General features: G+C 40.5%; 1 protein-coding gene across 1 annotated transcript; it reads left to right on the top strand.

Moving 5' to 3' along the window:
• Positions 1-1,361: 1,361 nt before the first annotated feature.
• On the top strand, positions 1,362-26,553 carry erf (Ets2 repressor factor). Its single transcript, XM_087787133.1, has 5 exons — positions 1,362-1,967; positions 18,205-18,439; positions 19,866-19,978; positions 22,152-23,026; positions 23,401-26,553. The coding sequence occupies exons 1-5, from the start codon at positions 1,946-1,948 to the stop codon at positions 23,983-23,985; spliced, it is 1,830 nt and encodes a 609-aa protein (XP_087643259.1). The 5' UTR covers positions 1,362-1,945; the 3' UTR covers positions 23,986-26,553.

Below are 26,553 nucleotides of genomic sequence, written 5' to 3'. Positions count from 1 at the left end.
CTCGCCTCCCACAGGCTGCCACGGCCGAGGAGGAGGAAGATGGAGGAGCGTGGATCCCTGTCCTCCTGTCATTACTGCTCCTTCTTTCCCTCCTGCCCCCTCGCTGGCCTCCTCATTGTTGATGTAAGAGGAGTGCGCGCGCACAACACAAGTGTGCGAGAGAAAAACGGACTTTTGTCCTCGAAGAACTCCACTTGTTGCTTCTGTACAGACCGTCTTCTCTGACGGTCTCCGTGTCGGTCTCCCTCGCGGTCTCTCTGTAACTGTCTCCCCGTTTACAGGTAAACAGTCTCCCGCAGCGCTCACGCGTCTCCATGGTAACGACGTGACGCGCCAAACTGGAGCGAGCAGAGGCGACACCTTCAGGTCCCCAACGAAGATCGTTTGTTGATGGGTGACTAACTTAGTTGGAAAAAGTCAGAGCACATTTAAAATTAAAATTTCTTCATAATTCATTACTTTTTTTTTAAATGATTGACTCCCTAATTATACACGTATGCTATTATTTACACACAGCCAAAATGAGTATATAATAATTCATTCATCGTGTATTCCACTGAAAACCCCATTGATTAATCAAATGAAAACATATTTGTAGTCCATTTACAGGCGATAGAATATACATATTTATTTATGTAAAGACATTCACTTTCATAAGTTAACAGTTTTTTCACAACATGAAATCGAAACTGATTTAAAAAAACTTTCACGTAAATATCAACTCAACTTATAAAAGGGTTAAATATTGCTCAACTGTTTTTTATTTCGAGTTAGGGAATTTGAATATATATATATATATATATATATATATATATATATATATATATACAATTCATATATATATATATATATACGAAATACTAACACGAAATAAAAAACAGTTGAGCAATATTTTTACCTTGGATTTTACCTCGATATATATATATATATATATAAGGTAAGGTAAGGTAGAACTTTATTGATCCCTCAGGAGGTCTATATAGTATGTTGTTGTGTTGATGGGTGACTAACTTAGTTGGTGATAGTATGTATATATACAGTATTTTAGTAGGAAAAAACGATATTCTATATTAAAAGAGCTAACGTGAGCTTAAAAAAACAAACCAAAAACACGATTTTCGTAGTAAAATAGAATAAAATAAATTAAAGCATATACTAATACACATTCATTTAAAATAAAAAGAAGAAAAATATTACGTTCAAAAAGTTTCAGAGATGTATTAAATTAATTTGACATCATTTATAATATTTACCCAAAAGTGCCATGATAACTTTATCTCTCGCCTGAAGGGGAAAAGCAATCATCCAAAACATAGACGATCTTCGGCGAGAGGTAGGCGTTGAGTTCCTCTCTCGCTCCCTCCCTCCGTGGGTCAGCGTGGGCGGCCCCGTGTGGCAGGACGAGAGCGAAACACGACACCCCGCCGGAGGAAGGGGGGCAGAGAGAGAACCGTGCGCGAGCGAGTGAGTGGAAAAAGAAAAAGTCGGAGTCGGATAAAGAAGCGGTCAGTGAAGGAGGAGAAGAGTTCGTCTTCGGCACTTTTTTCATCGCAGCGTGTTCCCACCATGGTGTCGCGGAGAGACGGCGCTTCAACTACCGGGAGAGCAGAGTAGACTCCCCGCATTCCGCTGCTCCACCACCTCCTCCACCACCACACGACGGCGGCGCGACCCCTAAAAAGTTTTGGCTGCAGACTTTTTCAACTCCAGTAGACATTTTTGTTTCCCCCCGTGATTCCACCCGGAAGTTTGTCTTGTGTCGAGTTCTGAAGCGACTGATAAAGTTTTTTTTAAAGTCCGGCGGAGGCACGAGAACAACAGGGTGAGGAGCGGGGGTGACGCGGCTAAACCTGGCGAGCTAACGCAACTAACTTCACTTACTACTCGACCCCGGAAAAAAGGCGACGAGAGAACGCGCCGTTGGAGAGAAAAACCGCGAGCGAAGATGAAAACCCCGACAGACCCGGGTGAGTTTCCTCAGAAACACTCAAGTATTTCTGCTCTTTCAGGATAAAGTGAAGGGTAAACAGCAGCGTCCGCGGCTAACTGTGCTAACATGCTAACGGACTGTAGGGAAAGTGCTTTTCACTGGATCCGGTTGGTTATTGTTATGGTTCCAACAAATGGACGTCTCACCTAAAAAGTTAGGTCCTGTTAGTGGGTGTTTAAATCTTCCTTCACCCCCTAAACTCAGGGCTGAGAAAAGAAGGAAGATCCAGCAACAAGTTATAAACGGTTTCTGAGATTAGCGCTGAAACAACGTGTCTGGTCAATGAAATAAAAGTGAAAAAGTGCACGTTTTTATAGGGATGATGCTTTCTTACTAATCCTCGATGATACAAAAATATTACTAATAACTTTAAATTAAAATGTTTTTTACAGAAAAAACAATAAAGCATTAACTCTATTTGATTTCATTAATTGTAAATGTATCCCAATGTATTTATTTATTCACTCAATAACTTTGACAATTGAGAAAACGTTCCTTTCCTCCACATTTAGACACAGAGGAAAACAAACCTTCTGGAAATTTCCTTTTTCTAATAACTTGTCAACAGTTATTAGTCTATCGTTGTATAATGCAGTATCTCAGATTCTTACTAGTAAGAAAAATTGTGTGTAAAATTATAATGGAAAACATGCGTATATCTCAAAGTATATCCGAAGCGTCAATGAAGCCCACATGTGTTCCCATGTAACATTTTTGGTTATTTTAAAAAACAAATGTAGTTTGAAGTTGAATAGATGTCCTCCTGTAAATGTACAGTTAAACAAAAATCACAGTGTGTTAAAGACATGTATTGTATTCTCCTGGAGAACCTAAAAAGGTAGTTTCTTTATTAACATTTTTCTGTTGTAAATTTAATCTAAAGTGTACGAAACAACTAGTTCCATCCAACCAGTTTTGCCTCTTATCAGGCAGTTATTAGTGTATTTATTGCGTTTGGACTTTGAGGAGCATTAGAATTGAGTGCTTCCTAAAACTGGTTTGGTCTGGTTCTGTAATGGATTTTACTTGATTGGATTGATCCAACATAGAAAAAGTACTCATTCAAACATTTAAAAAAATATAGCAAAGATTTCTTTGATCTGATTTCATATTTGGACGTACATGTTCTGGAAAATGCTTTAAATCTAAATCAAGTATTGAGCTGAGATCAAACCCATTTCCCAGTTATCAGCACATCAGTTCACAGCGAAAGCTTGGAATGCAGGCTCAATTGGATTGGGAATTGATAAGCACGTGGACTTTTAGATAACACTCCTGCATGGACTCTTGTGTGTTTAGTTCTAAATATAAACCAGGAAACATTTCAGATCCCCCAACCCTGTGAACCGCAGTTTAATCAAGATTGAATTCAGACTCGGTCCCGAGTTGACGCTTGTAAATGAAAATGAGTTCATTTTCTCCCCTCAAGCTTGTTTGCTTCTTCTTCATTCTGGGGATTTCCCTTCCTTTGTGTCCTGAGTCTCATCCCAAGTATCAGTGTCCAGGTCACCATGGCTGATATAGAAAAGATGGGTATTATTCAGAAAGGCTGATACTTTCTTATTGCCTCCCATGATAAGCAATATCTGGTGACAAATTTCCTTCCCATTCCCTTCAAAATTGGAAACTTGAATTTTGTCATTTCCCTCGATTTATAATATATATATATATATATATATATATATATATATATATATATTTTACAGCGCCACAATGTTTTAGATGGTAAAATGTGGAACGGTCTTCCTCTCTCTTTGTGCTTGATGGAGTCTACTGACTCCTTTAAGAAACATCTTAAGACGTTTTTATTTGTTCAGGCTTTTCCTTGATTTTCTGGAACCCCTGTTGTGTTCAGTTTTATCTTGACCTTTAAAGTATATACTTTATTGAATATTGTTTTGATTGTTTAAGCGCTTTGTGACCCTGGTCTGGAAAAGCGCTATACAAATAAAAATTACTTACTTACTTAAAATTTCAGGTCATATTCAATGTTTTTTTGGAGTTGTGTACTAAGATTAATCAATATAATGGTAGAATTGGAGACCTAGAGGTACAATCAAACTCACAAATGGCTTTTCTCAATTGTGCCTTAAGTTTATTCACTTTTTTGACATAAATAATGACTTGTGGAATAAAGGGGGAGAAGAAATTTTCAGTCTGTGACCCCATGTGTGGACCCACTGTGTGACCTGAAACTGTGTCTACATTATGTGACACACACGTCAACACAGGCCTTTAGTCTCTGCTTCCTGTGGTGCGTTGGAACTTCCCTACTGCTGCATGAATGCATATATTTGGGTCGCCCTCCACTCTCTTCCTATCAGGAAGTCAGCAGTCTGGCTGCAGCCCCTCTAATTTTCCACTTGTGTTTCTCCTTATGTCAACAACCAGCCGCACGTGAGACGTCACAGTTGTAGTCCGGCCAAACGGCAGTGGGTCAGGCTTTGTTACACTAGAGCTCGTGTGGTGTGAAAGGACTTATACATGAGCTATTTTTTGCTGCTCAGACTTATGACTCAGTCTTGATGTGTTACCTAAATGATCTTGATGTGTTTTCAACAACAATGCAAGGCCATTTAGCTGTAGGCATGTCACAGCAAGTTGAAGGTTTAGCTTAAAGGGTACCGCCTCTATTTCATATATACATTTATATATATATGTATATATATATATATACATATATATATAAAAGCCAAATAAACAAACAAAATAATCCAAAGGCATTCAGATGTTGACAATCATGACACTTTGTCATCAAGCTAACCTCTTAATTCTAGGAAAGTCATGCTTTCCAGGAACTCTGGCCACTACTTGAAACCCCAGAGAACTGCTAGTTGGAGTTTCTTTATTTCCCCTCAGCCCTATCCAGCAGAAAGGGGAACTAAAAGACAAGGAATGTAGAGACAAATGCTCATAGACATCGGTTAGTCATGTCCTTGCCATTGTTTGTCCCACAGTGTTTCATTTGAGCTTGACGACTGTAACCACGATGGGGATTGTTTGCCTTGTTTGTTTTCTAAGTATTTCTTGTGTAACACTATTGATTGAAATTTTCTTAACTAACTTGTAGTCTGTTTTGACTACATTTCAATGAATTCTCATAAGAAATTGTACCCGAAAGGGAATATAATCTATAATGTAAACTATTGGTTCTAACTATCATTCTCCTCACTTCAACACCACTTTCAAACAGTACACCTTTAATTTGCATATTATTGTCAAGATAGTGAGTATCTTTTTTGAAAGTTGTGAAAACAATTTTTTTTCCTTTAACTCGTGTATATTTTTGGCCTTGCAAAGTAAAAGAAGGACTTTCTTAAGCATTGATCTGTTCCCCGGTCTCCGCGCTATCATGTGATTGCAGTGAGTGATCGGGTCAATGCAAACGTTGACCTGATCACATTCCGACAACTCGCTGGCCAGGTCCAGACAAGAAAAGCCTGGAAAAACCAGCAGAGAGTGACGTACACATTTCTCCGGTGCGTCGGCTGGTGGCTGCGGGGTCAGAGTCGCTGTGACGGTCTGCCGACTGTACAGTCAACCCTCTTTTCCTGGAAGTGTGTGTGTACAGTGGCACCACTGACCCGGACAGGTAGCAGGGGCCAGGACATGCTGGCCAAACAAACATCGGAGGCCTCTTTCACAGTGAAACCTGACAGTCACCAAGGGAGTACCATGTTGTTTGACATCCCTGCTCGACACTTTCTTGCCTATTTGTTTCAATCTGGTACTTCTGGTTGCTGTATGATATTGTCAAAGTAAAAATATATTGTTAAAGTTTTCTCAGCAGTAAAGTTGTGTCAGAGGTTGAACAATGCAACATAAATACTGACAATGGTGAATAAATTCAACTTAAAAGATCTATGCAAGGATTTAGAATAACATCACTAACTGTAATATTGTAATTATATAAAAGGGCAAACAAGGATCTATTGGCATCGCTCTAAAAGTTTAGTTTTCTACAATGTGTGTAGCATTAAGATTATAAAAAGTATCCTTCGTGTAAATTTCCGCTCTATCGTAATCATGGCTTTCATAAAGGTACAAGTAGAGGTCAAGTCATGTATAATATAAGTAGAAATGCTCTTTACTCAAGTAAATATTTGAGTGGGTTCACAGCGCCTGTTATCATTACTTTTAACAGTTGTCCACAGTCTTATTATATTCCTTAAAGACAGAGATTTGTAACAATCAATAGTAAATATTTTGGGAAAAAGGGGCATAAAGACGCCGCAGGTTAGGTCGAGGGACACTTCTGTGGTTTTAGTCTATTTTTTAGTTAATTTAGGGGTGTCAGGTTGTTTTGTGTTTACCTTAGTTACAAAACAATACTGTTCCTTAAGTGTGCACTTTGTTTTGGAAAGTCTGGTACTAGTCATCTCTGAAGTTAATGGGCAAGCCCTACAGGTGAGTAGATTGTGTGCAAAGGTAAACAAAAGTTATTTGAGTTTGAGTCAGACACTAGTCAGACTGTTGCTTATAGAGATTGTAAGATGACTTATAGAGCTTGTTGGCATCATCAGTAGTTGTTGTGTTTTAAAAGAAATCATCTGAAGAATCACTTCCCAAACAACACATTATTGCAACTCTTTATTCTACATTCGACACTCTACTTCCTTACTAGATGACTTCCTCACTAACCGATGTGATTTGTGTTTCAAGGAGAAACGAGAGGCATATTGACTCAAAACATGTTCATTGTTACAAGAAAGTTGAACTTTTTTTTCTTTTCTGCTGTGATAAACAAAATTCAGAGTTATGTTTAATACAACCGAAACGTCACCAACACACAATGAATAGAACTCCAGACATGCTAATTCCAGTGAGTTACCTGTTGTCCTCAGTTGACTTGTTTTTAATTGACCGTGAAAAAAATAAAAAAGGTGTACTTAAAGGTGTGGAAGAATGTAACACAAAGTTTGTGGAATGAAGCTTTAGTATAGTTGAAATTCTCAGTAAAAACCTTCCCTTGTGCGTTCTGCTGAGAATGTTCTGCTGAGAAAGGTAGACTGAGTCGAGGTTACTCGGCCTGTGGTTGTTTTGGCTGGAGTCGTCTTCTGTGAAGGGACTCGTGTTTTGACTGTTGTCTCTGATTCATGTAAAATGGGAGTGAGGTTACTGACCCAAGAATGAATGGGAAACAAAGCAATCCGGTTCCATCTGTATATTTTAGGACTTTACACGGTCATGTTTCATATATATATATATATATATATATTCAGATTATTTATTTTAATATGTAGTGTTCGAAAAGTACTTGCAGCTCCCCTTGATATCTGGTTAATATTGAACTCCTCAATGGATCTAATAAGATCAGTCTGGGGATGTTAAAATATCATGTATTTTATTTCCACGTGACATAATCTTGGCGTACATTAACAGTTGGTCATGGATGTTTTAGGTTATTCTCAAACAAAATTGCATAAAGACTGTTCCCTCTGTCCTGCCAGATCATGTCTACATCTCCGAGGCAACACCAACGTCCTTGGGTTTTAGAATGCTAATTTGGATCCTTGAAACAGTCAAATGGATCAATGCCACTTGCTGGCTGAAGAAATGGGTGGAAAATCTGCAGTAAGGAAAAATAAATCCCAACTAATTCTCAAACAAGTAGTAAAATAATTTAAAGAAAACTTGACCACCTTTGAGAGTCACTAGAGCAAAACCTCTGCCAACAGGTTGCTGGGAGAGAAAAAGAGCAGTTTTGTGGTTGTTCTGGCCATGTTGAGCCGAGCCAGACTTCTGCTGCCCAAACACTAGCTGGCATTGCACCTGCTTTCTTAGCTGACACCACATTGATCCAAAATGAATCCAGAAATGAAAAGCAAATATGCAATATACCCCCCATGTTAAACATTTCTAGCTGAGGTGTTTCTCACAAACATAAACCTGGCCTGCACTTCCCACAGACTGAAGGTGTCGGACCTGAAGTAAAAGTCGTGTTTAGACAGACTGCAACCAAATGCTTCACCAACAAACCCAGCACACATGTAAAATGAGGGCTTCTGTGTGGTCTCGTGTAGACCTAGTTAACTGAACTTTAAAACAACCAGGGGTTTATTAAAGTTTTATGGTAGCAGAAACCAATTCAAGTCTCTTCAGATCCTGAAGTCTCAGATGTTTTGGCATAAGTTGTGCACTTTAATCACCTTCTGATGTCTACCCTGTGTTCTCCTTCAGCTGCTACTGTTATTTATTGCATCATACTGTTTTGAATTATCTGGTCTGCAAGGAAAATGAAGTGGAAACAACAGCCTTACCAATAAGCAAATGCAAGCAATAAACGTATGCAATACAATATTAAGAATGTATTAAATTAATTAGAAATTAAAATAAATGATATTTCCATGTAAGCATACAGAACAATACCAGACAACCATTTAGATATATTTAGATAAAATTTGCGTAACTTTTTTCTTGTCCCTTAATAATGCCAAAATATTTATTTTTTGTGTACTTACAAGCCCAATATTCGTCGTACATTGTGATTCATCTGCACAATACTATCACGGTGACGTCTTCTTGGTTTTTCCGGGCTTTAACAAACTAAGACAAGTTTGAGTTTTGTTGGCAAATGGAAATGACAGTAACACTGTCTCTACTAAGAACATAATTTGAGTCTGTTAAAGGATTATGCAGGCAAACATTTATCCAGGATTAGTTTGGAATATTCCTTTATTGACTTGTGTAAACCTACTGATCCTGCAAAAGTCGTATTAAGAATGAGGTCAGTCACAGTGTTTGTGTGTGTGTGTGTGTGTGTGTAATCTAAGCCAGTTATTTACAAATTACTTAACATATTGAACCTATTAGGAAGTTCCACCAAATCTCAGACACACTTGTTCCACCAGCTCAATGCCAAATACAAAAGAAACACAGCATTTACACTTTATCAAGGGGTCTGGAACCCCCACATGTCATGAAAGAGGGGGGGACGTCTGTCTCATATTATCATGCGCATGCACTTTAATTTATCGAACTGCTACTAGCAAGCGCCGTGCTCTCATTTGGGCAGCCGCCTGCCTGCGGTGACGCCGTCGAGCCTCGGTCTTAAATGTTTTAACACGAGGAGCAGCCACTAAGTCTACAGACGGGAAGATCCAGCTTTGGTGCAGCAGACCGGAGAATTAGAACTGCGGTGGCTCTGCCTTTGAGGAAACACTGAGTAACCCGGCACACTTGCAGAAAGTCCCTTCTGGCCGTTTGAAAGAATTTAGAAAGAATTTCTCCAGCAGTGGAGCGACAAGTGGAAGGTTTCTGCTTTTCATGCTAAGCTAGTGTTTCTAAAAGGCTCGTCGATGTATCTTGAGATCAATCTGAAAACATCCTGATCGGTATTGAAACGATCAACAATAATCTATCATTTATCTTTTTGTTTAATAGCATGAAATCTTCTGTAAAGGTTGTTATCAGCATCACCGTTAATTATAGAGTCAAATAAATGTTGGTCGAGGATGCAGTGAATCAGGGATGGTGGATTGTGTGTTGTGGTTTATCCGCTGCTTTCATTCCCCTCCAGTACGCGTGCACACTGGTGCTCGGCCAGCGACAAAAACTTGGGTGACTTCAACTCTTGGACGACGGCAACATATGCTCAAAACACACAACCACAAACGCACACTTGTCACCACAGCCAGGAATAGGATGAGAACTCCACATCCAGGGAGTGGCATGAGTCACAGATTTTTGGAACTTCTGCCAATCCAATTTCGGCTCCTGCGTCCATCGATCCCGTCTCTTCCCTCGGTTCTGTCCACATCTCTGCAAACGGGTACAGAGACTCCAATTTCCACAAGATCATCAGTCAACAACAGCACGCTGATGTGAAGTGACTTTAATCCCAATTTAACGTTCCAGGTCTGAAAAAAAACCCCGACAATTCCTTCCAAACACTTTTGTCATGAGTCATAAAACCCACAGAGAGCGTATGAGTAACCACACACTGGGTTTACTACAGAGGAGTGATGGGTGTATTATGGGCAGGACTATGCACGTTTGAGCTCCGATTATCACCTAGATTCTCAGAATGGCCTTAAATGCTTTTGTGATGAGGGTTTGCCTGTTGTTTTTTGGAAATAGTCAAGATTATTTGGATTAGATTGTGGAAAGACTTGTTTTAGTAGAACATTAGTTTTTTATAAAGACGAGACAGGTTATCATTAATTATGGAAACTGTCTTACTGGATGTCATGTAAGTATATATTTAAAATAAACGCTATTGGGATATAGGGGTGGGAATAGATGTACCTTCAGACCCCAATGGCAGTAAGCAGTCCCAACGTTGTTTTTAATGCATACCATTAGGTGGTCATAATGTTGTATTTTATTCATATTGGGAGGTTTGTTAATTATTTTTGACCTCACAAAGATTTAATCTTGATCTTAATGGGTCCTAACAGTTTAAAGTTGGATCTCTCTGAATAGACCAAGATCATTTGGGTTCTTCATGTCGGTTATGGTGCCTGGCGGCTCCTTAGATGCGAGACAAGATTCACTCTGTTGTCTCACACATCACAGCGTCCAAGTGCTTTCATGCGTGTACACACATTAATAGGAGCTCATTTGAACATTTCTCCTGACAGGAGTTGAATTTGGTGACTGTGGAGCACGACCCGAGAGCACTACCTCTTTAGCTGTTAATATTGCTGTGTAGAGCAGGTTCAGACGTGTTCGTAATCGTGCACACGTCAATGTATGTGCTCCTCTGAGAAAATGGGTCTGGGGCTGATAAGTTTATAACCTTGGCATGTTTCAGTTGCAGTGCAGATTAGGAGACAGAGGTTCGAGCTCTGAGGTCACCAGTGATCGCTCGCACACTCGTCTTTTAGTGATGGTAGACCTTTCTTAAAATGTCATGCTTTACACCATTAACAAATATATACGAAAGACTTGCTTACTTACAGATTTTTACTTCTTTGTAGTTTCAATATCTTGTTGGACAAAGGTGTGTGAAAACGCCTCACTAGATTACATACATTTGACTACATATGACAATGGGTAGATATTTGGATTCTACCGATGTATCACAATAACGTTTGAAGTGACTTTATATATATATATAAAGCACACAAATCTTACTTTTTTTCCCCATAAATCTCACTGATAAAACTAATGTTTCTGGTGTTTTTATGTTCAGGTAGATATGCTGTTACTTGAGGGGTTTTAGAACTACAATTATTAGAGTATTTAATAGCATTATAGAACAAAAATAACTATTCTGCTATTACACAGATCCTCAGGCTTCACTTATAGTGCTTAATAGGTATTGAAGTATGTTTGCGTTGTGTGTAAACGTGTATAAATTTTGGTTACCTCTATCTCAAAGTTTCATATTTGGCCTCCTTTGACTTCCTCCACTGTGCTGCTGTCATGGCCTGTCAGTCTCACAGCTGCAACACATATTCTAAGAATCATGTGAAAACTCAGGTGAGAGGTCATGCTGAGAACGAGTGGTCAGTCAACCTTGATGTACTTTGATCTTGGCAAGCTCAATCATTTTTTTTTCTTCCGCCTTTTGCTTCCACTGTCTGACTCGTGACTTGCCCACCTTGTTTTCTTTCCCATTCTCCTCCCTGGCTATAAGCCACTGGCTCCCTGGATCTCAACTCCATCCTTTAAAGGGTAATTAAGAGCTCAGTTCTCTGAGGAGCACATCTTCAAATGGTAGTTTTAGGATCAAGGCACCTAAATAACTCATTTTAGTCTGTTGTGATCACAGTTTACACAGGTATTTTTAGAAACCAGGTCATCCTGATTCCCTGTCTTAATGCACGTTTTTTATGGCCCCTCTCCTTATCATATTCACATGGATCAGCTGAGTCCTGCTTTTATGATTTTGCACTTGTAGACCTCACTTACAGCATGCTTTTATTGGCTTACAATAAGTGTAGAATAATGGGATTTGTGATGATGTTTTGTATTGGTGATCATAATGTTTGCTAATTGTTACTTTACCTGAGCTACTGGGTTCAACATTTGCTTCACATAATTCCAATGTCCTTCATATTGACCCCTATTAATTTGAAGTCACATGTCTGTGACACACCTTCCTGTGTCCTTTCTGCTTCCTTGCAAACTCAATGTTGGCTGTAACCATATAAACGAAACTGGGGATTTTTCGAAGCATACAATTGGTGCAAACTTTCAGTCAATAACTTTAAAGGTACAGTGTCACGTGTCTTCTTAAGGGCCTTTTAAAAAAAACTTTTTTTTACATTTTAATTGTGGTAATTTTCTATAAAAAAAAATCCTACGTGCTTTCTTTAAAAAGTTTTCAGTGCAAGCTGGGACTATACAAGTGCAAACCCAGGACCTAATTCTTTGTTGTTGAAAATAAATGTCTTTAATTGGGATTCCCCCACTTCCTTTTGGTGGATTCTTTTATTTCCTGTCTCACTTTGTGTCTTGTTCGCAACTCTGATATCATCTATTCTATTCCCAGAGTTGCCAAAAATCGGACCAGTCGCTGAACCTTTATGTATCTAACTCCTGAGTCATCACCCGAGGACGTGGGCTGACCTTTCCATTGGCTATATATAGATCTCTAAAAGAATACAAGGAAGGGAGGGGAAATAAACTGGTAATCGTGAGAGTTTTCTGTCGCGGCCAAATATCAGCTCCTGCAGGCTCCACAATACTAGGGTGATGTCTATCAGTTTTTGCAAACACTCCAGACTGAGATGACGTTAGACACCCTGAAAAGAGCTGGTCTGTGTGTAGTACTCCCTCTTTCTGGCAGCAGCTACACTGATCCAGTGTTTTCTTTGGAGTCGACTCTTCAGGATGTTCAGGACAGCTGCCCAATAGTAACTGCATATTTTACAGCCTATCAGGTTATTGTCTATATATAGACAACAGCTAAACGGTGGAGATCTTACCTTCCTGTCTGGTCTTGCGATTGCCAGATATTTTGTATTTGTTATTGCAAGGTTTATTTGTTGGTGTAGCTATTAGGACTTGGCGGTATGAAAACATTTTTATATCACGTTTTTATAATCATCAGTTTCACAGTATTTGACTGTATATATTTTTTTTTTAATGCAAGAGTGTTCTTATACACATCTTCTGATAAGAAAAGAATCACTGAAGTTGATTGGGTTGAAATAGCCCATTTCACTGTTTTTTTTTTATGTCCAGACATGGGTAAAAGCATGACCCCTGCAAAGTATGGCGGCATTAATTAAGTTAAACATGAGAATGAGAATCATTATCATCTACGGTATTTACAGGAACCATATCCTTGAGGAATGTTATGGCTTTCGTTATCTTGACCCACCGCTTGTCTTTTTTCCACCAGTGTATCAGCTGTACAGTTTTTGGTACTTTTTGGTTTACTGAGTGCTATGGACTTTATGATTTCCGTGTGCAGCTGTCTTCATGATAACCACACACTAGGTTTCTAAAGTACTCCATACCAAAAGATGTCTCGGGTAAACTTTACATTTAGTCCATTTTAAAAGAACATTCCCTCCTCCTCGTTCCTGCCACTTTTTCTTAGTCCATCCATAAAATACTCAAGCCATAAGGAAGGAGTTTTCTGCCAAAACCAAAGCTAAAATCAATTTCTTCACAAGAAAAGAAAAAAATGAACAGAGACATTGTATTTCTCAATAGAAAATAGCCATTGAAGAGACAATTGGTACTTTTTCTTAGGTTTTCCTGACCAGGTGGGGAGAAGACAACAGGAAGAATCAGACTCTGCCCTCTGATTAAATTTCCTCTCTGGCGAAAGAATGTCTTCGGTCACTGCTGAAGTCTCCTCTGAGGGCCCATTAGAATATATATGATGGTTCAATACATCAACTGCATACATTGATCAATTCAAAATATTTTTTTAAGTAACTTGCTGATAGTTAAAATGGGTCAATTGTATGAGGATCAGTCTTAAACATTTCAATGATTGCAGGACTATAAAGTAAGAAGGGAAAATAGAATCAGTTGTCGTGATGCCTCTGTGAAGGTCTGATGTAATTTTGGCCTCGCTCTGCAACTTGTTGGGTCTCTGCCTCAACTCTTTTCACCAAGTTTCTGTTATCAAATCATATTTTGCCTTGTTTGTCGTGACTCTGCCATTTATTTTTAGAGCCAAAAGCTTGTGTTGCTAGGAGACTGTGTCTTAGGAGAGGCAGAGCGAGGGAGGGACAGATTGAAAGAAGAAGGAAATAAAGCGACGGTTGTGGTGTTGAGGGGGAAGAGAGGCGGAATCTGTGAACGACAAAACGAACAAGCTATGAGTCAGCGGGGACATTTGCAACACATACATGCGGTGGGCACGGCATCTATTCCCGTGTTCTTTGTCTGCACGCCTACGTATGAACCCACTTACCTTCACCACTAACCCGAAGTCTATCTGTGTACTTTAGATATTAGACCGCCTACTTTGATATCGTCAGGGCCAGAGTGTGTGACGGCCACGTAGTCCCATCTTCCCGGCAATCATTCGTGTGCACCCCATTAACTCGTAACGACTTACGTCTGCGTCACAACAATAAGTGGTAGACAAGGGCTGGTATTGTCTGCTGAGTGAATCATGTACCCCATTAGTAAGTGTTATCTACTTTGACAGTCGGCTTTTCTGTCTTCCCGTCCACCCTAAAGACCAGGCCCGCTCAAATGGCAGTGTGGTCTATTAGTCATCAAGAGCAATCTTGTTTTTCAGATTGTGTTTTGTGTGACAGTTTTAGCACTCCCTTTAGAGAGTGGCCCTTTCCCCAACTCACCCGATTTTAGTTATTGAAGTTTAATTTTGGCAAATGTAGTTTTAAAGATGAGCTTACATGTTTTTTTCGGAAATACTTTTTCTCCTTGCCTTATCATGAGTTAGTCGTTCTCTTAAATGTATTGGTCTTTTGCCCAAAATCTTAGAAAACATGGAGATGTTCAGTTTATTTGCAGGTCAGTTTATTTTTAAGGCCACTACTTATGTGATATTTTAATAAAGAAATGGACATTTTGTCAATAAAACATGCTACCCATGGTGTCAATGTCTACACATGTAAACAGTTACACGGATAATAAATGACACACTTTAAGAAAAACTGTGTTACTTGCTGTTATGTATTAGTGTAAAAAATAATGCAGAGGGGAGAAAAAAGACATATAGCCACTGTTGCCCAATATGATATCTATCTTTTATGTTGAATATCATTTTGTAACCTTTTGAAGTAAGTCTAAAAAATTAAATATCTGAAAACTACTGTTGGTTTTGTTCTTGCTGTAATGGGATTAGGAGGTGTTGTGTGTACAGAGAAGGAAGCCTCTAGTGGGTACAGCGCGAGTAACCATGTAACGGTTACAACCCATGTGTACACTTGGTAACACATGGCAAGGTCAACATTAACCATTTGTTCGCCAAGTACATGTTTAAAGGTGATTTATTTGTATTGTTCCATTCCGTCTTACTAGCAAGAATGTAATGCAAAGAATACAGCTCACGAACAACATATGATGTCACGAGACAAATTATCACCTGGGAACTATTTTCTTTGTTGTCTGTTTGTTAAATATTTCTGCTCACAAAGCATTCGTACCACCTGCACTTTTTAAGTCATTAGCCTTTAGTTAAGCCATGTGTTTGTGTGTTTTATCTGAAGTTAAAGATGCACGTTGTCTGGCATGACTTCACTGTCTTCTGTTTTTGTTCTTTACCACATTTTCCTTATGCAAACCCAACAAATAAATGTTATTTTATATCGACAATAAATCTATCAGAGGCTTCATGTGCATCTGGACTTTAAATCCTTAAGCTTGGTGCGGCCAGGTGTCTGGTTTTTACAACTCGTTTCTGCTGTAATCATCATGTCTGTTTTTTTTATTTGTGTTTTGTGTTTATCTGTCTATAGCAACATGACTAGATTACAAGATCTCTAATGGAAAGATATACTCACTCAATACAAGTACTTATCCGAAATGACTCTGAAAGAAGAGTTTCCTTCATGTTCTGTCTTAAAGCACTACATGCTCTGTATTTATTCCTGTAATTTTGTTCAACAAGTCAGGCTTTGCCTTGGTTTTTACCCTCGGGCATGATGAGGTTGATGGAATTCTTGCATCGTTCTTTTTTATCTCGTCGTATAATTCATTGTAGGGGAACGGTCATTGATTAAACCATTTACATTTGCAATGATCTAGGGGTGTAAAGATAACAGAGTTCCCTTGTACAATTATTGTTTTTGATTTTATACAATATAACGATAATATGGATTATTGTGTGTAAATTGAGTTCACAAAGGTAGCGTTTTATGGTTTGATTTTTGATTGATGCCAACATAAAACAAAAAGTGTGTCTTCTGTGGTCTTGATCCAGCCTGTGGTTGGAGATTTTAAAAAAAAGTCATCAGTTAATCAGGACCCGTACCTAATTCTTAAACCACTTAAAATATAAAGACACTAAATACACTGAAATGAGGTCTTCTGTGTGTCTATCTTTTCCTTTCCATTATTTCCAAAACATCACGACCGCTTTAATGAAGACGGTAACAAGCGTTGGAGAACAAACATTAGCTCGGATTAAAACCCGCTGACTACGAAGTTCCTCACATATGCTCCACATCAGACTTATTGACCCCTGGTGCCCTTTGATGAGGGGGATTTATCGTGCTGTTTTTTCCACTCATTTTAAAGAATTCCCCTTTAATTTGCCTGCCTTGTGTCTGTCTTTGTAGTGTGGGAAACTGATTGTAACCTTGGTGTTTAGGGGAAAGTGTTTCTTTACTGTTGCATAAACACACACACAAACTTCACTATTGTTATATTGTGCCCATATGTTTCCCACCCTCCCAGCTTGATTGCCAGCACACATCTGGTCTTAATGAGGTGTGTGTGTGTGTCACTGTGCTATTCACTCTTTCAGCCTTGTGTTGAAGTGATGTTGAGTCTTTTACTGCCTCCCACCGCTTTACAACACAAAGCCTATACTCTTCAAACTGTTGCGCAATGATGTGTGAGTGCATGTGCTCTGATAATCGTTATAAAACAACATTTTATATTTTGTCTGCCGTTATCTCAAGGACTGTTAATCTGTTAACGGTGCAGATTCTTTCTCTTTCATGGCGATAGCAGCGGAGTTTTAGTAAGATTCTGGTTTGTGGGAAAGGATAAAAACCAAGTCGTGATCACATTTTAGCTCGGCTCCGAAGTCTGAAATGTGGGCTTAATATAGCTGTTGAATATTCAGCCGCAGTTCTGAATCTGATTCTGTCAGCAAGGCTGCTTCCTCTTTGAGAATAATCAGAAGTTAGGAGAAGGCAATATATATTTCCCATGGGGCCACAGGATAATGGTGCTGGTAGCTGGACAAAGCTCAACATTGTTACCAAAAATAAAACTGAACAATGGATTAATGTGAGCAAGAAAAAGCTGCAAAAGGAAACAATATTTTTTCTATTTATTTGTCTAAACTCTTAAAACCCTGTCCATACCATTGTGTATCATCTGTGCTATTGTCAGCCTCTTCGTACAATAACTTGGCATCACTGCCAGAACCTTGAACACAATGTTTGCTTGTCATTGCAGTAGTTGAAACAAATCAAACTGTTGACACACAAAAAATACTGTATCACAGCATTGTGTTGAGCGGGAGTTAAATGAAAATATACAGTAAAATCGGGTATACCCGTTAAAAAACCTGTAATGTAGAAATTCTGTGAAAAGTTAACTATGCTCTTATGTATGATCAATGTATTGTGTATTGTTTAAGGTTCTCTTTTTTTATCTCAATTAAAAAAAGCATGTATTTTAATTTAAACATTTTTTTTAATAAATTGATAATTTTAAGTTTAGTATAGTTTCTGGTATAGTAGAGGTATGGGGTTTAGCAACCACACATGAAGTTCTGGGAAAGGATGGAAACTGAAGAGCGAGAAGAAAAAGAGTTGCTATGAACTTGATAGTTTTGTGCCAAGAAAAAGAGCAAGAAATGTGTATCCAGTGAGTGTTGATTGGAGTCGGGTGTCAGTTGGTTTTATGCATACACCGGTGCCAAGTTCATGGTGATGTGGTTTACCACTTGCAGCTCTTTCCAAATTGAAAGATTAAAATCAAAGTGGATTCTATAACTGACCCTCTGTTATTGCTCTGCATGGGACGTTTACTCCTGATCTTCCAAACGTGCCTCCAGACATGATTTTTCAATTGATTTTTAAAGTCTGCATTAACTTAAAGTACACCAAGTTTGTCGTCATCCAATTGACATGATTCCTCTACTTTAAATGCAGGGTTTGCCTTCCCGGATTGGGCCTACAAACCAGAGTCAAGTCCCGGTTCCCGGCAGATTCAACTCTGGCATTTCATCCTGGAGCTGCTGAGAAAAGAGGAGTACCATGATGTCATCGCCTGGCAGGGAGACTATGGAGAGTTTGTCATCAAGGACCCAGACGAGGTGGCTCGGCTGTGGGGGGCTCGCAAGTGTAAACCTCAGATGAACTACGACAAACTCAGTCGTGCACTAAGGTAAGGTGTTATTTAGATTTTTTTTCTTTTTTTATCATTATATTTATTTCTACAGATCTTATCTCAAGCAATTTAATGCCTTGAAGGATTATTCTATAATCTTCAGCTTCCTTAAATCTGGTTTAATGGATAAACTTAACAATTCTGTACTGCAGGGCAATGCTTTAACCAGGCAAGAGTTTCATCATTTGTACTTTGATCGCTTATCATTGACTCGTATTTGTTGGCAAAGGTGTGTAGTCGTGTACTCAAAAGACTTGGACTGACCACGAGGGTTGGTCTGAGTTGTAGATCAGACAAACCCTTGTGCACGTGTACATCATCATGAAATAAAGTGTCAGGTTTACACTAGGAAATGTCGCTTTTTCTAGCAGTTTGTAAAGATAAAAGGAATTCTGTTTTCCTTATATGTATGTATATTGGTGATCTAGAGGTGAACAATAAATTGTTCAACCAACCATCACCTGAGCCCTCATCCTTCACCTGAAAATGATGAATAAAAATAATAATGAATAAAAAACATTCACAAAAAAGAAAGCGAGTGGTCCAGGGGTCATCGCTGACTCACAACTATTTTATTCATCTCTGCGATCAGACGTTTGCCCAACTCCTGCGCTTCAATGATGACTAACACGCTCACTAACAGAACCGCCTGGACCCCTCTGAATTGGGCCTGCTGCTGCTCTACTGGTGGTGGTGAGGGTCTGACAGTATGTTCACACAAGAGCAGCTTGTTAGATTATGTAATTTGTTTTTGGCTTTGTCTATGACTCACTGCTTTTAGGCTTTCCATTACCAAAAAAATATTTTCATCACAGATTCATTGTTGTTGATGACTACATTTTTTACATCTTGTAACCCTTGATACAATCAATATATATATTCGCACAGGCAACCTCAATCATTCAACATTGTGTGGAATTAGGTCGGCAAACAATTATGGTATTATACATTTCAAAACACTCAAGGATGGTTAACACAGAAATACAATAGTGGATGACCAGTAAATACAACAAAGGATAAAACAGACAAAAATAAAAAAAATGATCAACAGAGTGAGATGGATGCATAGTATTTTTATTCATCCTTTGCAAAAAATATACCCTTGCACTCCCAATGGAACCCTTTCAAAGGTTTCAACCGTGGCTCGTAAGTACTGAGCATTCAACATACATTACTTGATGACTTGTTTTTGGAAGCAGGTTCTAGTCCCATGTGAGTACCAGGAGTAATCTGAAAATACATTGGTGAATGAGTTTATTTCTGTCGTTAGGATCAACTTTAGAATTTAAGTAGATCATTTTCGTTTGGTAATATTTTTCTTTAACAATTTTCTTGGCGTGTAGAACCTGTTGAGTGATAAACCCAACTTTAAGTTGGACTCCTGGTTGACTCTCCTAAACCTGTATTTTTTTATCGCCTGCAGATACTACTACAACAAGAGGATTCTCCACAAGACCAAAGGAAAAAGATTTACATACAAGTTCAATTTCAACAAGCTGGTGCTGGTCAACTATCCATTCATCGATATGGGCTCAGGTACAAACTCCTGTAATTGTTTTTATTACGATGATTAAAACAGATTCGTTCCCACATATTTTGATACAAGGTTTGAGCAGAGAATTCCTGCCTAATGAAACATAACTAGGTGTGAAACTGTCAACGATACAACTCCCTCCCAGCGTTAAAGCCACTGATTTACTTTCCAATTGAATACTTAAATTTGACTTATTTGTCACTCATAAAGTAAAGCTACAAACAAATCTGTATAATAGTATTATATGATCAGGTTTATTAATTTGGTTCAGAAACTATTACTTTTATGTTTTTAATATTTTTGATCAAACGTCTGAAATGAATCAATCTGACACCTGGAAGTTGGACTAAGGATGCTTGTCAGTGTTTTCCTTTCACATAAAACTCAGTTTGATGCACGACTGAGCCAAACTCAAGTCATGAGTCATCAGTTTTCAGACCAGATGAAAGTGTGTGTGATGTTCTTGTCTTGGAAAGTTTCCTCCTTTTTGTGGTTCCGTCAGAAAATGTGCAGAGAAGTTCACTGTCCAATTCTGACCTCAATAGCAACGTTGACTATAATAAAATAATATTGATGTTTGACTTCATGTGATCAAATATCGAGCTGAATTCTGGTTCAGTTTGCGTCTAATGAGACTTCAACGCAAACTAAGCGGCGCGACCCCCACATTCCCCTCCTCCACGCGCAGTGGTCTGGACCGGGCCACCCAGTGTAAACTGGGCCCATATGGGGTGTTGGATGGTCTTCGACATGAGTGCAGCATGAAAGTTTAATTATGGCTTCGTATGATGTGGTCACACGCTGACATGTTGTGATAGGATGGTAACTCAGGCACACACACATACACACACACACACACACACACACACACACACACACACACACACACACACACACACACAGTGACCCACAGTTTTGGAAAAACATGTCATATTGGATTGTGTCAGGATCAGGTTTTCTTTTTCCATCATTTCATGTCGGCAGCAGTTTTTGCTTCGGCACAACCACTGCCTCCCAAAACGGCAACTCAATGTTCCATTGAACTGTTGTTGAAGAGAAAAAAACGGTTTGATTATAGTAGTTTTTGAGCAAACTCTTCTGCAGCAGTGAGTTGGGAAGTTAATCAGACTCTTTGGCTCTATATCGATAAAGATATTTAGCTGAAAACTTGTCTGTATCTGTACCTCAAATTAAACTTTTTTTTAAATGAACTTCAAGCCAAATACCTTCGACCATTAGGTCTACTTTTACAAACAATTCATAATCGTTTTATTTTTGACTACAAGGAGTTGTGCTGACACATTAATCATAAATCATTTTCCCTGTTGCCTTGGATATGAGTGGATTTGTAGACACACACGCATACGCACTCGCACACACACACACTCACAGCCACACCAAGGACCAGCCCTGTTTTTGATGGCAGTCAAAGCAACTTTTCCAGTATTTGAAATTGGCAGGAGCGAAGATGCCAAGAATTTATTGCTGTGCCACAAACTTTCTGGCAGAGCGACGGAGGCGAGGGAGTGAACCACCAGAAAACTTGTGGCTTCACTTGCTGTGTGTCTGTAACACGCTGCGTGTCCAAGAGCTGTGATCTACAAACATTAGAGAATTTTTACATTAATGACAATAAAAAAAACAACTATATTATCTTTGCATGCATTGTTGTTTGATTATTCTAAATGAAAACCCAAACTTTCTAGGACATACTTTTCCCTTAATATCGGTTAAACTTCCAAATATAGTTAAGCTTAAGCTGTTTTTTGTTGCGTTTGTCTCTTTGACTTCCCCTCGCATCAAAGAAGGAGCTGGTGTGTGTGGTCAACTCCTGATGTGGCTTCAGCCTGTGCGCCACAAACCAGCAAAAGTAAACAAATATAATAGATGAGTCACACAATTACAGAGGGCGAACTGGTTCTGTTCTTAAACACGTGGACTCTCACTTAGGAAAAGTGAGGTCCTGTTGAGCGTTTAAGACGGCTTTTAATAAGGAAATACAATTAACTTTATTTTACAGGAATATAGCTCTTTTGTTTCCTGTGACTTTACTTCAACCCCTCGGAAACCTTTCTGGAGAGTTTAACTAACTCTGGACAGTGTTTTCTAGATTTAAAAAAAACAAAAAAAACTTAGTTGTTATTGTTGCTGACTGCCCTCCCTTTCTCCTCACAGGTCGTGTACCCCAGAGTGCTCCCCCTGTACCAACAGGAAGTACCCACTTCCGCTTCCCCCCCTCCACCCCCTCGGACGTGCTCTCGTCCAGCGAGGAGCTGCGCAGCCCGGGCATGTTCAGCAGCGTCGCCCGCCGCATGGCTCGTGGTTCTGTGAGCGACTGCAGCGACGGCACCTCCACCAATTCAGAGCTGGAGGAGGCGGTGGGGGTCGATGACCGGGGCCTAGGGTCCGATAGAGCCTTCAGGGGGCTACTACCCCCACGCATGCCTCACGACTCCCTCTTCAGGGTCTTCGGTGGAGGCCCCAATCCTGGAGGGCTGCCGAGGCCCGGACATAGAGTCCACCCTGACTCGTTGTCACCCTTCCCGGTCTCGCCGCTTCCGGGACCGGGCGGACTTCTAGGTCCGACTCTGTCTCCAGCACTGACCATGACCCCCACATCACACCTTCCTTACACACCGTCCCCCTCCCTGTCCTCCCCCATGATGGGCTCCCACTTCTCCTTCAACCCAGAGGACATGAAGCACTACCTTCAGGCACACAAGCAGTCGGTCTACAACTATCACCTGAGCCCGCGGGCCTTCCTGCACTACCCCAACATCATCGTCCCGCAGCCTCACCGGCCCACGCTGGAGAAGCCCACCGCCCATCACCTCCACGCCCCCCCGCCCCTGTCACTGCCTCACTCACTCGCACAACATACATTAGGGGGTGAAGATTTTCACTCGTCGCCATTTAAGTTCAAGCTTCAGCCGCCGCCGCTCGGCCGTAAGCAGAGGGACGGAGGAAGCTCGATGGCTGCCGCCTCTTCGTCTGGACAGTCGGCCATGTTCTCTGGATCCAGTCCGGCCGGGATTCCCCCGAAAATCAAGGTAAGACTCGCAGTCACCCAGATTTAAAATATATTTAACCTGTAGAGATACATTATTATCAGTTATTCATCACTAATAAGTAAATAAGTAAGTAATTTATATTTATAGAGCGCTTTTCCGGACCAGGGTCACAAAGCGCTTAAACATTCAAAACAATACTCATAAAATATATACTTTAAAGGTCAAGATAACGCCGAGAAGAACACAGGAGTTCCAGAAAATCAAGGACTTCAAGATTCTTCCGGACTAATACTAAGAGCACAACACAGTAGAATAACATGCACCCTATATTCCGGTGCATCTTATGGTCTGAAAACTGGTAAATGAAAAAAAAACATTGTCAACCCTCGTAAGTAAATGTAATATCTTGACAGGTGGAGCCAATATCAGACATCGAGTCAGAAGAGGAGGTGGAGGTCACCGACATCAGCGAGGAGGAGGAACTCAATCATATCGACGATGATGAAGAGAGTGACATATTCACCCCACTGGCCCCACCTCACCATCATCATCATCATCTTCATCATCAGCTGATCCGTGGTCACTACCTGGCGAACGGGACGAGCCCCTCCGTCCCGCCCGCCGAGGAAGACCCCGACGACGACGTGTTCAAGACCCCAGCTACTCCTCCGGTGGGAGCCGGCGTGGCCTTCCCACTGCTCAGTCTGAAGAGCGAGCCGGGTCAACCGGGCCCCGCCGCCCCCGTCAGCCCGGGGGGAACGCGGTGCATCCCCCTCAAGCTCCGCTTCAAACGGCGCTGGAGCGAGGATCAGAAGATGGAGGCGGACGGAGAACGCGACGAAGCCGAGGATAAGAAAGTGAGGGCCGAGGAAGAGGGCGAAGACGAGGGGAGGAAGGACCGGACGGTCGTGATGCTGCCGCCTCCAGCCCAGCGTAGAGCCAGCGCTGACCTGCAGAGGGCGACGGCGCAGCTTTCTCTGGAGACCACCGGCTGCTGAGACACGGCGTCACCGTAGATCATAATGCCTCCAGGAATCTGTCAACTCCTCCCTCGTGTACGAGTGTACAGAAACTGCCATTTTATAAACCAGCCTCATGATCATTCCTTAAAATCTTCTCATGGAATTATGATGGTGACTAAAGTGTCATTTAAAGTTAAATACTTTTTTTTTTTTTTTAAGTTCATTAAAACGTTTCTCCAGTGAGGCTTCCACACGCTCCAGCCACGTTTCAAACCATTGTTTTTACCCGGATGGAGCGAATCTAATCTGGACGGGTTGTGTCTTCAGCTCGCTGGCATTATGATCTACGCACTCCTGACCAAGTGTCTCTGCAGACGGAGTCACCGCATCAAACCTGAAGACTGAACGTGTTCACAGATTCAACACTATAGAAGTGAGGCCATCTGCCGCCTGCTTCAAGCCGACAGTCCGGCCCTCGCCATCCATCCTTTCCTCTCAGCGACACCTTTGTTTCTAAAAAAAAAACAAAACATTTCTTAACGGCTGATAGAGATTACTGAAGTGCCTCCTTGACTGAACACTTGTTTAAGACCGAGGCAACGTCAGCAGCGTCTTTTTTGTTTTTCCCCGATCGGACCAAACTCTGCGGAAGTGGGATTAATCCGAGCGTCTGGTCGTCCATCGGCTGACTCACAGCTGCATGAAAAGGACACGAACATGACAGACGGTGGACTGAAGAAGACTCACGGCGACGGACCATCAAAAGAAGCTTTTGTCTTCTTGTTTACTCGCGAAAGGACGAGGTAGCTGCACGATATCAGGGAGTCTAGTCACGGTCCAGAGAGAAATCACATCCCATAGAACAACTCTTTAGAACAAAATATTGTCCAAATCAATGTTTGGTTGTAAGCGGTTTCCAGCGTCAAACCTGAAGTCTTTAGAAGTAGCTTCAAATGTATCGGATGAATCCGCGACACTCCCCCGGTCGAAACACTTGTCGTCTTCTCTCCGGTCCTGATATCGCGAAGCTCCGACAGGGAAGTCGAGGCACGACGACAACAAGACGGAACATCTACTGGTGTCACCGAACAATGACGCACAATCTTTTGAGGGCATTCGTCACGTTTTCCTGCCTCGTTCTCTCTTCTGCATTCCTTTTTATTTTTAAAAATATATATACATATATACATAAAGATTCTGTGTTCGTGCCTCTGAAGAACAATTCGGGGGCATTAAGTCTGAGTTCAGTCTGCCAACACAGAGCGAGTCCATGTAGTGAACGTGAACTCAGACGGAAAACCCTCAGTGAAAAAAAAAAAATAGGTATTTTTATCTACGCTAGTATTTTAAACACGACAAGTCGCCTCCCGGGAGAGTATTTCCTGATCAAGTCGTGCCTTCGTCCAAAGTTTACCCCTCGAGCAAAGACATGCCTTCTGCTTTTGTAAGAGAACGAGTCAAATCTATTTTATTCAAATATATATTGAAGTCAAATCTTATATTTCAGACATTTGATACGGAATCTGGAAAAAGTACTACTATTTTTAGACGTTTGTATATAACAGTCAGTACCTGTTCACCTCTCACCTTAGCCTTCAGCACAGATGCCGCCGGCTCTTAAAACCAAGGAGCTCGCGGGCAGATCTGGGTTTCAAGGAGTCCCACAAAACCAAACGATTTCAAGATATTTTAAGCATATATTCTTTAGAAAGTAAAATTATGACCCTCAGAGGATGCCGTCAGAGGCACCTGACCCAGGGGCAGATGTCGACTCCAGCCAAACCATACTGGCTGAACCCAGATCTGCCAAGAGGAAAGCAGGGAGGTGGGATGGTGTGTGGACGTTGTGATTTTAATGTGCCCACACACACATGTTGCTGTAGCCAGAAACCATGACATCACTTGTGACATCACACACCCACACACTCTCCACAGCTACATGGAACAACCATAGAAACTACACGCAGACAGGAAATGACATCACATGTGCTGGAGAGTCTGGGACTTCCCGAGCGCGCTTACTTTTTACACACACACACACACAAACACACACACTCAGTCTAATATTTCACACATGTAGCATCATAAACCTGCCCCTCCCCCGCACTCCGCCACAACATCAGTTTCCTGCAGGTTATTAAATGTCCGAGCTGTCGTTTCCACCTTGTATAACTTTTAGTTTTTTTGTAATTATGCTATTATTGTTGCTATCAGCTGACTTGTGTCGCCTCTTCAGGTCATCTTTTGCACTCGTTTAATTTTTTTTTTTTTCCTTCCTCACAATATTTTTTTATACCAAGAACAACAGGACGTTTGTTTCCTCCTTCGTGTTAACAATCAGGGGAACGTCTTTTTTTATTTCTTTATCCTGTACATATTCAATTACTTTTTTTTTTTTTAATGTTGCATCCTGTCAAAAGAGAAGAGTAATTTTTTTTTTTTACATTATTTGACCTTTCTGTCTTCTCTTTGCTCGCCTGTCTCCTCCTCACAGCTGTTAATCGAACGAGACGATTCTTTTGTGTATTAAGTTTTTACTTGTTCATCTTCATTTGTAACTAAACAATAATCAGGGTTCATTAAATAAAAGGTAAAAATGGAAAA

This window comes from Callionymus lyra, chromosome 3 (assembly GCF_982586985.1).
Source record: "Callionymus lyra chromosome 3, fCalLyr1.hap1.1, whole genome shotgun sequence".
NCBI classification, from domain to species: domain Eukaryota; kingdom Metazoa; phylum Chordata; class Actinopteri; order Syngnathiformes; family Callionymidae; genus Callionymus; species Callionymus lyra.
Note: the sequence above shows the minus strand (reverse complement) of the source record. Positions and strands in the feature narration are given on the sequence as shown.